Below are 13,802 nucleotides of genomic sequence, written 5' to 3' on the forward strand. Positions count from 1 at the left end.
AATTTACATGTGGTGTATGCTTTAGAATTAGGCGTGAGAAAATGGCTCTATAGCGCCACCTACAAATTTTCAACGAAGCAGCCCTCGGACTGTGTTTGACGTACAATTACGAAATTCGGTACGCGTCTGTAGCATGACAAGACCTACAAAAAAGTCTCTTGGAGCGAAGCCGTAAACCAAACAGGAAGTCAGTTATTCTGAGTTATTTTTGTGATTTGGGCGCAGTTTTTGTCATTTCCAGGCGTCATACTTTAACTAACTCCTCCTACAGTTTTCGTCGGATCATCTTCATATTTGGTGAGTGTCATCTTAAGGCCTTTGTGATGCTAAATTGCGAAGGATTTGACTCTACGTAAAAATTTGTGTCGGTTCTGGCCCGACAAAGTTTGATGTTTTCCAATGAAACAGGAAGTTGCTGGAACTCATGCATACTGTACAGTGTCCGATCTGTCCCAAATTTCACATGATTGCTAAGAGTCCTGACCTGAACACATCTACATAACAATTTTCATTTATAGCCATAGCGCCACCAGCTGGCAACCTGAAGGAACATGTTTTAGCGCCACTTTCAAATATTGAATGAAGCAGCCCTTGGACTGTGTTTAACTTACATGTACGAATTTCGGTATGCTCATGTATTATTACAAGCCCTACAAAAAAGTCTCTTGGAGCAACGCCCTAAACCAAACAGGAAGTCAGCTATTTTGAATTATTTCTCAGATTTTGGCTCAGTTTTTCTCATTTCCAGCAGTCATACTTTAACTAACTCCTCCTACAGTTTTCGTCGGATCATCATCATATTTGGCGAGTGTCATCTTAAGGCCTTTGTGATGCTAAATTGCGAAGGATTTGATTCTATATTAAAATTTGTGTCTATTTCGGCCAGCCAAAGTTTGATGTTTCGCTATGAAACAGGTTGCTGGAACTCAGGCATACAGTGTCCGATCTGTCCCAAACTTCACATGATTGCTAAGAGTCATGACCTGAACACATCTACATGTCAATAGTCACTTATGGGTATAGCGCCACCAGCTGGCAACAGGAAGTGACATGTTTACAATGATTATCCAATGTCTGATCTGTCCCAAACTTCACATGATTAATAAGAGTCCTGGACTGAACACATCTACATGTCAATAGTCACTTATGGTTATAGCGCCACCAGCTGGCAACAGGAAGTGACATGTTTACAATGATTATCCAATGTCTGATCTGTCCCAAACTTCACATGATTAATAAGAGTCCTGGAGTGAACACATCTACATGTCATTAGTCACTTATGGTTATAGCGCCACCAGCTGGCAACAGGAAGTGACATGTTTACAATGATTATCCAATGTCTGATCTGTCCCAAACTTCACATGATTAATAAGAGTCCTGGAGTGAACACATCTACATGTCAATAGTCACTTATGGTTATAGCGCCACCAGCTGATAACAGGAAGTGACATGTTTACACTGATTATGCAATGTCCGATCTTTCCCTAACTTCACATGATTAATAAAAGTCCTGGACTGAACACATCTACATGTCAATAGTCACTTATGGTTATAGCACAACCAGCTGACAACAGGAAGTGACATGTTTACACTGATTATGCAATGTCTGATCTGTCCCAAACTTCACATGATTAATAAGAGTCCTGGACTGAACACATCTACATGTCAATAGTCACTTATGGTTATAGCGCCACCAGCTGATAACAGGAAGTGACATGTTTACACTGATTATGCAATGTCCGATCTTTCCCTAACTTCACATGATTAATAAGAGTCCTGGACTGAACACATCTACATGTCAATAGTCACCAGTGTTGGGCAAGTTACTAAAAAATTAGTAATTAGTTACAGTTACTAATTACTTCTTTTAAAAGTAACTGAATTACTCTACCGGTTACTGTATATCAAAAGTAATTAGTTATTTAGAAAAGTAACTTTTAAGTTACTTTTATGTCTGCTTTTTAAATGTAAATATGAACAGTACTGAACAGTCAAACAGTAAAATGATATGGATGGGCTATTTTACACGTAAGACTCTAATATATCACATACTGTAGGAGCCTATTTTGCTTTAGATTCAACCTTTGAATATTTTTGTTAGAAATTATCTTAATATTTAAACTTTGTTTATTTATGTATATCATTTAGACCATTTAGGCAAATATTCTGCATGTTTACAAAAATATAAAATGTGTTAAAATTGTGTAGTGTCTCTTTAAAAATTTGGAGACAATTGTGTCAACATGTCAAATTTTCTAAAATAAATTATAATTTTTCTGATTTCATATTTATTTTAATAAGTTAGAAACGTCTCCGCTGTGTCCTGCTGACAGGCACGATGCGTGTGCAGCAGATGAGGCAAATTATGGGTCCTCCGAAGGTTAGACCGTCTCATTTCAGTTCTCTTCGCGAACTTCTGAGCGCCTTGAATGGGCAAGTGCTCACCTTTTATTGCATGCTTAGTAGGGTGCAGCACTTGAATTGGAACACAGCTTGTGAAGCTTGCCACAGGGACTGCGCTCTTTGGTCATATATTGTTTGTTTTCTGTTGGATTTAAATGATACACAGGATTAAAGGAAGATATTTATTCAGAAAACGGAGTAGGCTACGTGGATTGTTTTGTCGGATGGACACAGAGCGAGTGGATTGTTTTGTCAGATGGATTGGACACAGAGCGAGTGGATTTTTTGTTCGGATACGGAGAGACTGAAACTAAAACTAAAAGCGAGCTCACACATACTATGGAGTTTTAACACGGGTGTACACCGCAGTGTGAATATTTTAGTGGAAACAACAATCGCGGATCGTTCTCTTCCATGAAGCCGATGTAAACATCTAAGAATATATGATCATTTCTTAGATTTATTACCTTTGTGGACTACAAATGCAAGTTGATGTCATACTGCGATTGCTTGGTGAAGATAATTTACAAACATGAGACCGGATGGATTATGACTTGCGCACAATTTTTAAACAAAGGTATGTTGTCCCGTTTAGATTTTTCATGTTCATTCTATATGCACTGTCAGCTATGATGAAGTGTAATGAATCATTGCGCCGCCAACTACAGTCCTGCGACGTCAGATATGTCTTGTCTATTTTTTACAAAATAGAGTAACGCGCGTAACGAACTCATTTAAATTTCAGTAATTGTAATTGCGTTACTTGATTTAAAAAAAATAGTGGAGTTACAGTAACGCGTTACTCCCATCACTGATAGTCACTTATGATGCCAATAGTCAGTTACGGTCATAGCGCCACCAGCTGGTAACAGGAAGTAACATGTTTACAATGATAATGCAATGTCGGATTTGTCCCAAACTTCACATGATTGATAAGAGTCCTGGACAGAACACATCTACGTGCCAATATTTACATGTAGTCACTCATACACACACACACTCGCTCACTCACTCTCTCTCTCTCATGCTATCTTACACGATGCTACCTCGCTGTCATTTGTAATTAGCAACCGGAAAGGTGGCACATTATCCTACACTTTTAAATGGTGCCCCTATGTTTACATGCTTACAGGCCTAGTTACTACTGTTCCCTTTAATTCGTCTCAGGCCACGGCGTGGCGGTGTCAGGTGTGCGAGGGCCCTTCCATCACTGCTTGCAGTTTTAATTAACCTTTTAGTTTTACTTCGCCACGCAGCTATTCCTGTTAGAGGTTTCTGTTAAAAAATTTGAATATATTAATAATCTAGTATGTGTTCATTTTTCTGTCATAGTTTCTTCAAAATTAAGTTTTATTTAAGTGTTTTTAATAAAAATATTTAAATTTTCACCATGATGCCCCTTTGATTTCCCTGCCCCCAGTTAACAGAGTACTCGTTTTTCAGACCTATGGATTAATCGTAATGAAAAAATGACATAAATGCACATCCTTAGTATCTGGACACACAGACTACAACAACAACAAAAAACATAGGAAGCTCTGTTTACATTAGATTTACATTTATGCATTTGTCAGATGCTTTTTTACAAAGCAACTTACAATGCATATGATTTTTTTATCCGAACATGCGTTATCTGTATGTGCGTTTTCCACTGCCTTTGCTCTGCAAACACAATTCTCTACTAGTTGAGCTACAGGAACATTACTACACGAACAAAGTCTTCAATGCAAACACCCTAATTGAGCTGTTGTATTGTTCACATTAAAAACCAGCCACCAGTCTGCACATCTGACAACAGCTATTGATTTAACATCATTGAACTCTTTGTGCCTAATGAAGGTGAGTAAAATAAAAATGTGTTGTGTTCTGTTAGAGATGCTGGACATCATTGATAGAGCAGGGCATCAATGATTAAGGCTTGTCAAATAAACATCTTGCTTATCTTGTTTTTGCCATCGATTCCGTAACCTCTTTTACAGCTTTGGTTCCTGAGGACTGCATATGTGGTTTAATGGTGGCCTTTTATACAGCTGTAATGCTTTTCTATTTGTTTGTTTGTTTGGTTGTATTTTGTAGAGCACTTGCATATAGACTGATCAAAATAAGAACTATCAGATAAAAGATTTAAAACGTCCCATAATCGCAGTTCATACTTGACTTTTTTAAACACACTCCCTTGATTTCCCTCTTTGTCCAATACACAGTATTTATTATCTATCCATTCAATTGCACAAACTGAACTGCACTTTTCCCAATCTGTATGTTCATTTAGTGTCACATGTGTTTTGCACTAAATTACTTGTGTTTTGTATGAATATAAAATGTTTACATTGTAACATGTTCTTTACTGGACTATAATGTCTGTATGTGTAAATGTATGCAGTAGGAACACCAGGGCCGTGCACAGACCTTTTGAGGGGCATGTACTGAAACTGAAAAAGGGCACCCCTCCAAATAAATATCACATAATAATCGTCTTAAAAGCTTTATATTTAATCACTATTAATGATTGAAAATGTACATCCTGGGTGGTTGTCTGTATTAGGCCTATTTGTAGTCATGTGTTTGTGAACTGTTCTTGTGTACTCGCTCTTATTTAATTGTAGAATATATTAATTTAAATTTTTTCCTCTGCTTTGCATACATAAAGTTAAATGAAAATATGTTTGAAGAAAAAAAGCTATTCTGTTTGGTTTTATAAGCTATTTTTTATTATTTGGATAACATGTCTATGTTTGCCATTGAGAAGAGGGGGAAATAGGAAATTAAAGATCAAAATTGGAGATTATATTATATTATAGCCATACCATTAGCATATCCAACATGTATCTGCCTACCTAGCTAAAAATGTGCTGAGACCTTGGTTTTTTTGAAGGTGCAAATAACTGCAAAATTGAAAATATACTTAATACTAAATAGACTTAACTCTATGCATTTGATTTCAGAATAAAAAGTTATGAACCAAATAATCATACAACTCCCTTGACTAATTCAAGGCATAAGATACATACATATAGAATAAGTTATATCCAGATAGCATATTGTAATGAGTGCCAGGGCAATATACTGTACATACTTGTATCCGTTACACGTTTCTCGTCTTCTATCCAGTTATCCTTAACTGGGCATCTGATGTCTTTCTAATCTGTAATGTTTGTGGTGTTAATGTAGGCTAGACATTTACCCGGGCAGGCTCGTCTTCTCGCGGGTCTGAGTGAGATGTGTTGACTGGGCTGTGTAATTAAACGATTGAGACGCGTCATGCAAAAAAGCGGTAAAAACCCGACCCTGCATTCCGTATTGTTTTCACGGGTGCCCTTCACATGGGTGAACACTTGTTTAAAAAATTGCTTGCGCTTTGTCAAAAACTCATTTTGGTCACAGTTTGGAGCCCTTTGTGCCCCCTGATTGCCCACTCGCCCTATCCCATCTATGGATAATTCGGCTTAAAGTTCTAAAACATGCGCCGTTATAGACACACTAGTGTTACTTTCTTAATGAGACAGCATTGTAGTCAAACAACAAGATATTTATTTACCGTTGCAAGACGTTCAGCTGCTCTGACTGCTGTGGAACTTGAAGCTTGCTGCACTCAGGGGGCAGAGTTAAGAGGTTTGACTGACAGTTTGAGCGGATTCAAATATACATATATTTTATACATTTTATTTGATAAATATATTTGTAAAACAAACAGATGTAAATGGTTAACAATAGCATTGATTTATATATTTAAAAAATTAACAAAACACCTTCAAAAAAGGACACTTCGGAGTGTAAGGACAAAAAGGGCATGTGTTCTGCACAGGTTGAGCCCTATCTGTGCACGTGCCTGAGGAACACCCAAAACACTAAATTCCCTCTATGCTCAGGCATGCTTAGCCAGTATTATTTTATTTTATTTTATTTTATTTTATTTACTAAATGAAGTGATCAGTTATATTTTAGCAGTTTTATGAAATATTCATATATAAATACATTAAATTAGCCATTGGCCACCCATTTCTTTAGATATTGTTATAACATATATATATATATATATATATATATATATATATATATATATATATATATATATATATATATATGTTTTTGCCATCGATTCCGTAACCTCTTATATTCCAAAAAAGTGAATGGTTAATGAATGATTTTGGCATTAATAACAAGGTATAATTCTGTTAAGGTTCCATGCAAAGGAAGTTAAATTAAGGGTTTTCAACTTAAGGCCAGTGGATTTTTACAGATAAATTTGTGTAAATAGTATACAGGATGATTGTGACTTTAGTTTTTAATATTTTGAATGAGTGTGAAATTTTAGTTTTCACAGAGCTGTGTATTAGTCTAGTTTTCTTGCTAATTAATTTGTAAATTAACACAATTATCAGTACACAAGGTATTAAAAAAATTATCTGGCCCTCACACGGTATGTTATTTTGTTTGAAAAGCTATTTTTGATTTTGGTTCTTAGGAAGTTTTTTTATGAGTACTGCAAAGAATAACAACACAAAATGTTTTCTGAGAAACCCTTTTGCAATAACAAGAATTATTCCATGCCATCCTGGACCTAAACCTCTTAATAATGATATTTATATAATGATATCAAAAATTGATTTTTATATAATAGTCATTGTCCCAGTGAACAGATTTCCTATACAGAGTCTTGTGTATCACTCCACACTCTTTTTCTTCTCACATAACAAAACAAATTTCAAGACAAATATATATTTTACTTCCATTTGCCATCTGGGTTTATTTAGTGATAAGGATCAGCTGATTGTACATTATTCCTAAAGTATCACTAATCAATCCAACAAAGCTATTCAGGAATTGTTGGAGCAGAACTATCGGCTTAACAAAGACAAACAGTAGCAGCATTCCTGAACTCGTCTGTCTCACAGCGTTCCTGGAGGAGAGTGAGACATGCGGCTGGCATCCCATCTCCCCTCCTCCTTTTGCAGTCTAGTAAGCAACAGCACTTCATAGCTCATTAGGGCTGAACAGATGCTCCTGAGAAAGTTGGCAAGCAATAAGCCCTCTCTTCATATTGCACTGATCTATGAGAGATAGACCGCGACTGAGCGATGCCTCATGCTGACAGTTGGCAGATGAAGTTAATCAAAACAGATTAAAAAAAGAATAAAGGAGAGGCAACAAATCTGACATTCCCTGATATGGTATAATAATGAAATAAACTATCATATTCTGACAGCACAAAGTTAGCAGTGGCAGCCACAACAGGCACCAAATAAATAATTGAAGATTATAAACGATGAAAGAGAAAAAGAGTTGCTGACAGTGCAAGAGCGGAAACTAGCTTAAGTCTTGATTCTATGTCATCTAGTTTAATATTTTGAAATCTAAAGTAAAAAAAAAAAACATTTAGGCCACACTTACAAATGAATTTCTTTACATTAAAAAACAAAATATCAAACCAAATGACATCTGCAAACAATTGATGCTGCAGCTTTGTCATTTAAAATCATTAATATCGGATGTAGTGAACCAGCAGAAGAACCAGACCTGTAGTTCATCACATTAGCTATGAAAATGTACCACTAACATTAGTAACATTAGACATGCAGAAAGTGCTCCGGTACTTTTCTTTATTTTGAACTGTCTATCTGATGTTTTATCAATGAAGCCTCATCTTAATATTTTATTTGTAAAAGGTTTGCTTTGCGTATATATTGTATTCTTTTTTTTTTACAAAATTCTATAAATTGAATGCAACCAGACCGTTTTACATCTGCTGAATATAAATAACATTATACAAGGTGTCTCATAAATAGACCAGCGAGTAACATGTACAAACTTCTCAAATACGTACTGAGATACACAATAAAACAATATACAAACATAGCCTGTGTTTTCAAATAACACTATAAGAGTGCCAGAGCTAGACTTGCTTTAACTGTTCTGGCCTTTTAATCTGCTGTCACAAATTTGACAAACCCGCAGAAGCAAACCTTTGCCAAATCTGAGCACATGTAGACTGCGTTTGGCCACAACAGGGTGATAACAGGTAGAGATGAACAGCTGGAACCCATCTGCACTGATAGCAGTGATGATGTCTCTCCCATCAAAACACCTTGACCGTCCTATCAGCTTTTACCATCCACCTCTTATTACAATACAACCCTAAACATATTAGTTGAGGGGGGAGGGTTGGGAAAAGAAGAGAAGATGGCCCTGAATGCCCTTATTATCTGTCCTTAAGGAGAGACAGAGATCTTCCAATAAGAAAAGAGAAAATACATAATTTATCACAATATTATCGGAATATCCAGGCCGGCTAATAAAGAGACTGCAGACTGACTATTCCTTGTCTTATCATCCGAAGAAGAGGATGGGGGAGGGATTATCAGGCTCGAGCAGACTGCTGGGCTGGAATTCTAATGGTAATAATGAGGTCTCTGATGGTATATCTTCCCCAGTTTATCTGCCCCATTATCTGCCCTTATCGCCACAGTCATCGGGGCAAATTAATGGAGCTCTTTCAGTACTCTGGCTTTATCTGCCTCGCAGAGGGCACCCCAGAAAATGGAATAGGCAAAATATGAAAATCCAGCCTGAATCGCCAGGGTTCAGATAACAGGGCAAAATGTGTTCAATTGGGAACAAAATGTGAAAAAATGAGGAACATCTCTACCATAACAACCTCTTTGTCCTTTGCTATGAGCAGGTGGCTGGGGAAAACGCTCTCTCTCTCTCTCTCTCTCTCTCTCTCTCTCTCTCTCTCTCTCTCTCTCTCTCTCTCTCTCTCTCTCTCTCTCTTTCTGCTGTGCAACCTCTCTACTGTTTCTAATTAATCAAGAAAGTTGTGGCAACTGTCTGCGAACTGATGTATTACAAGAAACGCAGATGTTGAAAAGCACAACACAGATATGATGGGAACTGATAGGGTAGGAGTGCTAAGTAAACAAATTTAGCACTAAAAGATTCCTAGTGCTGCACGCTGATAAGGAAGATTAGGAAAGTGAACTGGATAACTTATTTTGGAAAAATTGGAATGTCATATTACAAGCTTAATTTTTTCTGGTAACTTCTCAACAGTTGCTTAATTTGCATTTTTTTTATTCTAAGGGTAGAAACTTTTGCTTTTAAGTTAATTAAAAATTGCAGAATTATTTCAAGTGTTACATTTGACATGCTTTGTCATTTCTAATTAAATGTTAAATGTCACAACTTATGGTGAGCTCATTTGTATCCTCTTTCAAAGATCTTTACAGCAATTGTGTCATTAAAGTAAAGAAAATTCAAAAATAATACATTTTTATTAAAACAATATTTACTGTACTGTGATATTATAATAAACGTGTCACACAGACAACATCATTTTGATCAACATCAATCGACTGATCAGTAGGCTAGTTAATAGGCTAATATAAAGACATTTCTTAATGTAACTAAGCTGTATTAAACCTACTACAATCAACCTGTCTGACCGACAGCATTAAGAAAACGTACAAATAAAACGTACTTTTCTAATTAAAAGTTAAATGTCACAACTTATGGTGAGCTCATTAGTATCATCTTTCAAAGATCTTGATAGAAATTGTGTTAAGTAAAGACATTTTTTATTGAAATAATAGCCTAATTACTGTAGGCTAACGTTACTTTGATATTATGATGGACGCGTCAAACAAGACAACAATCAAGATCGATCGACGGATCAGTAAGTTAATATAGGCTAATATAAAGACATCAGACATTTCTTAATGTAACTAAGCTGTATTAAACCTACTACAAACAACATGTCTGACCGACAGCATTAAGAAAAAGTACAAATAAAACGTTATGATAAAATGATAAAGAAAACTCACGTTTAAATTGCTTGGGATTGCTCTGTTTCCTGCGGGACATTCCTGCTCCTCGCGATGAACTCGAGATTATAAAATAATGCTGCGATTCATCCAAATACAGACAGACTCTGCAAGACTCAAATGTGTTTCAGATCTCAGTCAGGCTTTATCAGATTCGTCCTGTACGGGGTTAAGTTGTGCTATGATCCGCGCGCGCACTGACAGCGCGGAAGAGCGCGTGCTGTGGTTTTGTTGCAGGGGGAGGTTTGAGCCCACTGGACTGCCGCAGCGCTACTCTGTCAAGCGCATTCATTCAAGTATTCATATCAATGAACATCAAGCTATTTTTTCATTGATGATTTTTTTATTCTTTTGTCTGTTTTTATCTGTTCGGTCTAAGCTGAAATGATTTTGTATATGAAGCTTTTATGTGTCAGTTTTACACAGGTGTGTTCTTCACTTCTCAAAAGTTAACTTTAGTCATTCATTTTCAATTACAAATACGCTGTTTCGTGTATTTTAACAACTGAATAATAACAGTAACGAACACATGTAAAAGTCTAAAGTAGTCAAAACTTAGACTGGGCTCTCAATGGAAAAATATATAGGCCTATGCTACCATTCTGCTGTTTTTAAAGTATGCAGAATGCTCTATAGAGATATTTATTATTTCATTATTTTCATTATGCACCTGCATGGAAACACTTGAACCACATGCACCTTAAAATGACCTAATTTCCAATGTAACAAAAATAATATCAGCATCAATCTTTATTTTGAATCATTATTTATAATCATTGTTATTTATATAATCATTATTATCAGACTGCCAAACGTTTTTGGAAATGTTTTTAAAATTATCTGAGCAAAAACTAATGAATGCTGAATTAAACATAAAATGCATTGAGGTCATAGTAAGTGTTGAAACCGTTGCTTTATGCATTCTGTTTCTTCACTCTAAGAAAGGGTGTGTCAATTTTTCTGATATCTGATATTTTAACACATTCGTTTTAAGTGTTATACTAATTTGTTTTTAAGTAAGGGCAGTGCAGTTTGCAGTAAGTAATATGCTAGTATTTTATTATAAATCTTATGATCTGCCTACCTATATGTGTCTTTTTTCGCCATATGTGTGTCTGGTTTTTGGCCCATTCTCGTTTGAAACACAGCAAATATGCTGAGATGACTTAGGACCTCTGTCTATGAAGGCCAAAATATATCTAGATAAATCTAGATTCTTTGAGACATCAAGTGTTTATTAAGAAATGTGAATCAAAGTGGGGAAAGCTAAAGAATCTTTAAAAAGGGTTCTTTGCAGCGATTCCCTATCATTTTTGGTTCTCCAAAAAACTTTCCTTTCATACTTCTCCACATTATAAAATGCTGAGATGTGGCACAACAAAAATCATGTCTTATGGCTCAACTGCTCTCTCTCTCTCTCTCTCTCTCTCTCTCTCTCTCTCTCTCTCTCTCTCTCTCTCTCTCTCTCTCTGAGATATCAATAGAGGATTCCCATTCCATTGACATGCGGGAGCGAGCGTGATAAGGGCGGAGGCCCGCAAGAGATGGATTAATTATGGGCAAGCAGAAAACGGTCTTATCATCACTTAGCACAGGAGCCAGGCTCACACGATCACAGAACCCGGATAAGCCTGGAACAATGAAATGCTAACTTACAACCCATCGCCATTTATTTATAATTAAAAACTAACATGCAATTATGCCCATATCTTGTTCAAGTGAGAATGCAATGTAAATAACTGAGCTGTAAAAGTACAGAAGACACTCTTCATAAAACATACAGGACTTGATGACCTCTATGGAACAGAAAACAAAGAACAGGAGAAACTTATACTTCTTACAATGAATCAGGACTATTTTAGCTCTATTAAATTAATACTGTGTGTGTATCGAATTCTGTTTTTTTTAGAATAAAGAGATTTTGAAGAGTTTGCTTTTTGTTCTTTACTAAATAAAAAATATATAGGGCCACTGGTCTTTATTACATGATGCATTATTACATTGTTTAAACAATGTAAACGTTGTTTTTGTTTACAGTTTTAGAAACCAGTAACTCAGAAAAAATATATAAAAATCCATGTCATTTTGTTAGTTTAAGACAGATGTGTTACAGCTCAATATCAGTACACTTTCTGTAGAAGAATTTTCAACTAAAGAAATTGTCAGCTGGCTAACAACATTGAATGTATCCTTCAAACAATATTTACTGGTACAGAAGTCATCCACTGTTTGGGTTTACAACAAATGTGCCTTCTTTTTATATCCTAAAAGCAGAATTGTTTTTACTTCTTGTTACTTTTTATGTATTGATGCATATTGAACAACAAACGTGTTTAAATATTGCTTCTAATTCAACATGTAATTATTATTTAAATCAATATTTTATAGTTTAATATTTATTAGTACCTCAAGGGTACCTCAAAGATACATGTCTGTAATTAAATCCTAAATGGTACATAGGACCTTTTTTACTGTCCCAGTGACAGCATCTGTACCTTTTTTCTGACAGTGAATAAAGAGGTCACAAAGGTCAAGGTAAGAGTAAAAAGTAATTTTACCCTGAATGGTTTAAAATGTTTTGTAAAGTTGTGGACACCTGCAACTGAAGGCTATGCAATCTGACGTTTCTCAAACTAAGTGGAGCTACAAAGGCCGGGTGCAGTGATGCACGTCTGCAAATGGGCTTTTTCTGGATGCATTTCCATAAATTGTTCTGACCATCTCTGAGAAGACTGACTCGAGCACCACAATTAAGACCAAATTCAACCGTTTCTTTATCGGAAACTACTTGGACCTTTACTTCTATCACCTTCACATTTCTGAAGAGCATTTTAAAGATATCAGATAGAATTATAGTGTGAAATGGGGTTCAGTGAGGTCTGCGTAATGGCTTTGCATATGTTTTCGCCTCTGGCACGAGATACATTTGAAGTTCATTTTTAGTTCATTTGATAACATAAATTGGCAAAACATCATCCTTCAAACCATTTCCCCACCTGTGTGCTATCCATAAAAATAAGAGAAATCTATAATTGGTCAATCTTCAACTTGCTAAAATGACTCAACCCCTGCGTGCTTTAAATCCTCTTGAAAACAAGAAAAGTACAAGATTATATTTACAGTAAGGCAAACAAATTAAGTTTGATGTATTTTTTCCTATTACTCGAGCATTGTCTGTGAGGGATATTTGGTAGACAATGTTATCCCTTCCTTTAAATTGGAGGCATATTATGTGAACATATGGGGCTTTGGTGATAAGCGGCGAATGGCAAAAGCCGCTTCCTACAACCTCTGATGTTTACTTCTGTGGTCTTACCACATTTACTCAGCGCAGGGGGTGTATGGAAACTCTAAAGACTTGATTCAATTAAACAGGAAACAGATGCGCTGTTAGAACATAGAGGTTGGGAGGCTACCGCGGTGGAAACATGGAGGATGGGACACGAAGAGCAAGAAACGAGGAAGAGGAAGTTTGAATCAGCATCGCCGACTGACAGGTTATTTCAAATGAGGTGACGTCACAGTGGTCTTAATAAACAAATAAAATTGTCATTACACGGTTTGTCTTGACATAGATGT

At 36.0% G+C, this 13,802-nt stretch overlaps 1 protein-coding gene across 1 annotated transcript in view; it reads right to left on the reverse strand.

Moving 5' to 3' along the window:
• Positions 1–10,624, reverse strand: part of zfpm2b (zinc finger protein, FOG family member 2b) — a 157,771-nt gene extending 147,147 nt beyond the window's left edge. Inside the window, exon 1 of the mRNA XM_055219489.2 lies at positions 10,224–10,624. Coding sequence (XP_055075464.2) covers positions 10,224–10,263 — 40 coding nt within the window. The 5' untranslated portion in view covers positions 10,264–10,624. The remainder of the gene's footprint in view (positions 1–10,223) is intronic.
• Between the last annotated feature and the right edge of the window lie 3,178 nt (positions 10,625–13,802).

The sequence above is a fragment of the Misgurnus anguillicaudatus genome, chromosome 20, assembly GCF_027580225.2.
Source record: "Misgurnus anguillicaudatus chromosome 20, ASM2758022v2, whole genome shotgun sequence".
Classification (NCBI taxonomy): Eukaryota; Metazoa; Chordata; class Actinopteri; order Cypriniformes; family Cobitidae; genus Misgurnus; species Misgurnus anguillicaudatus.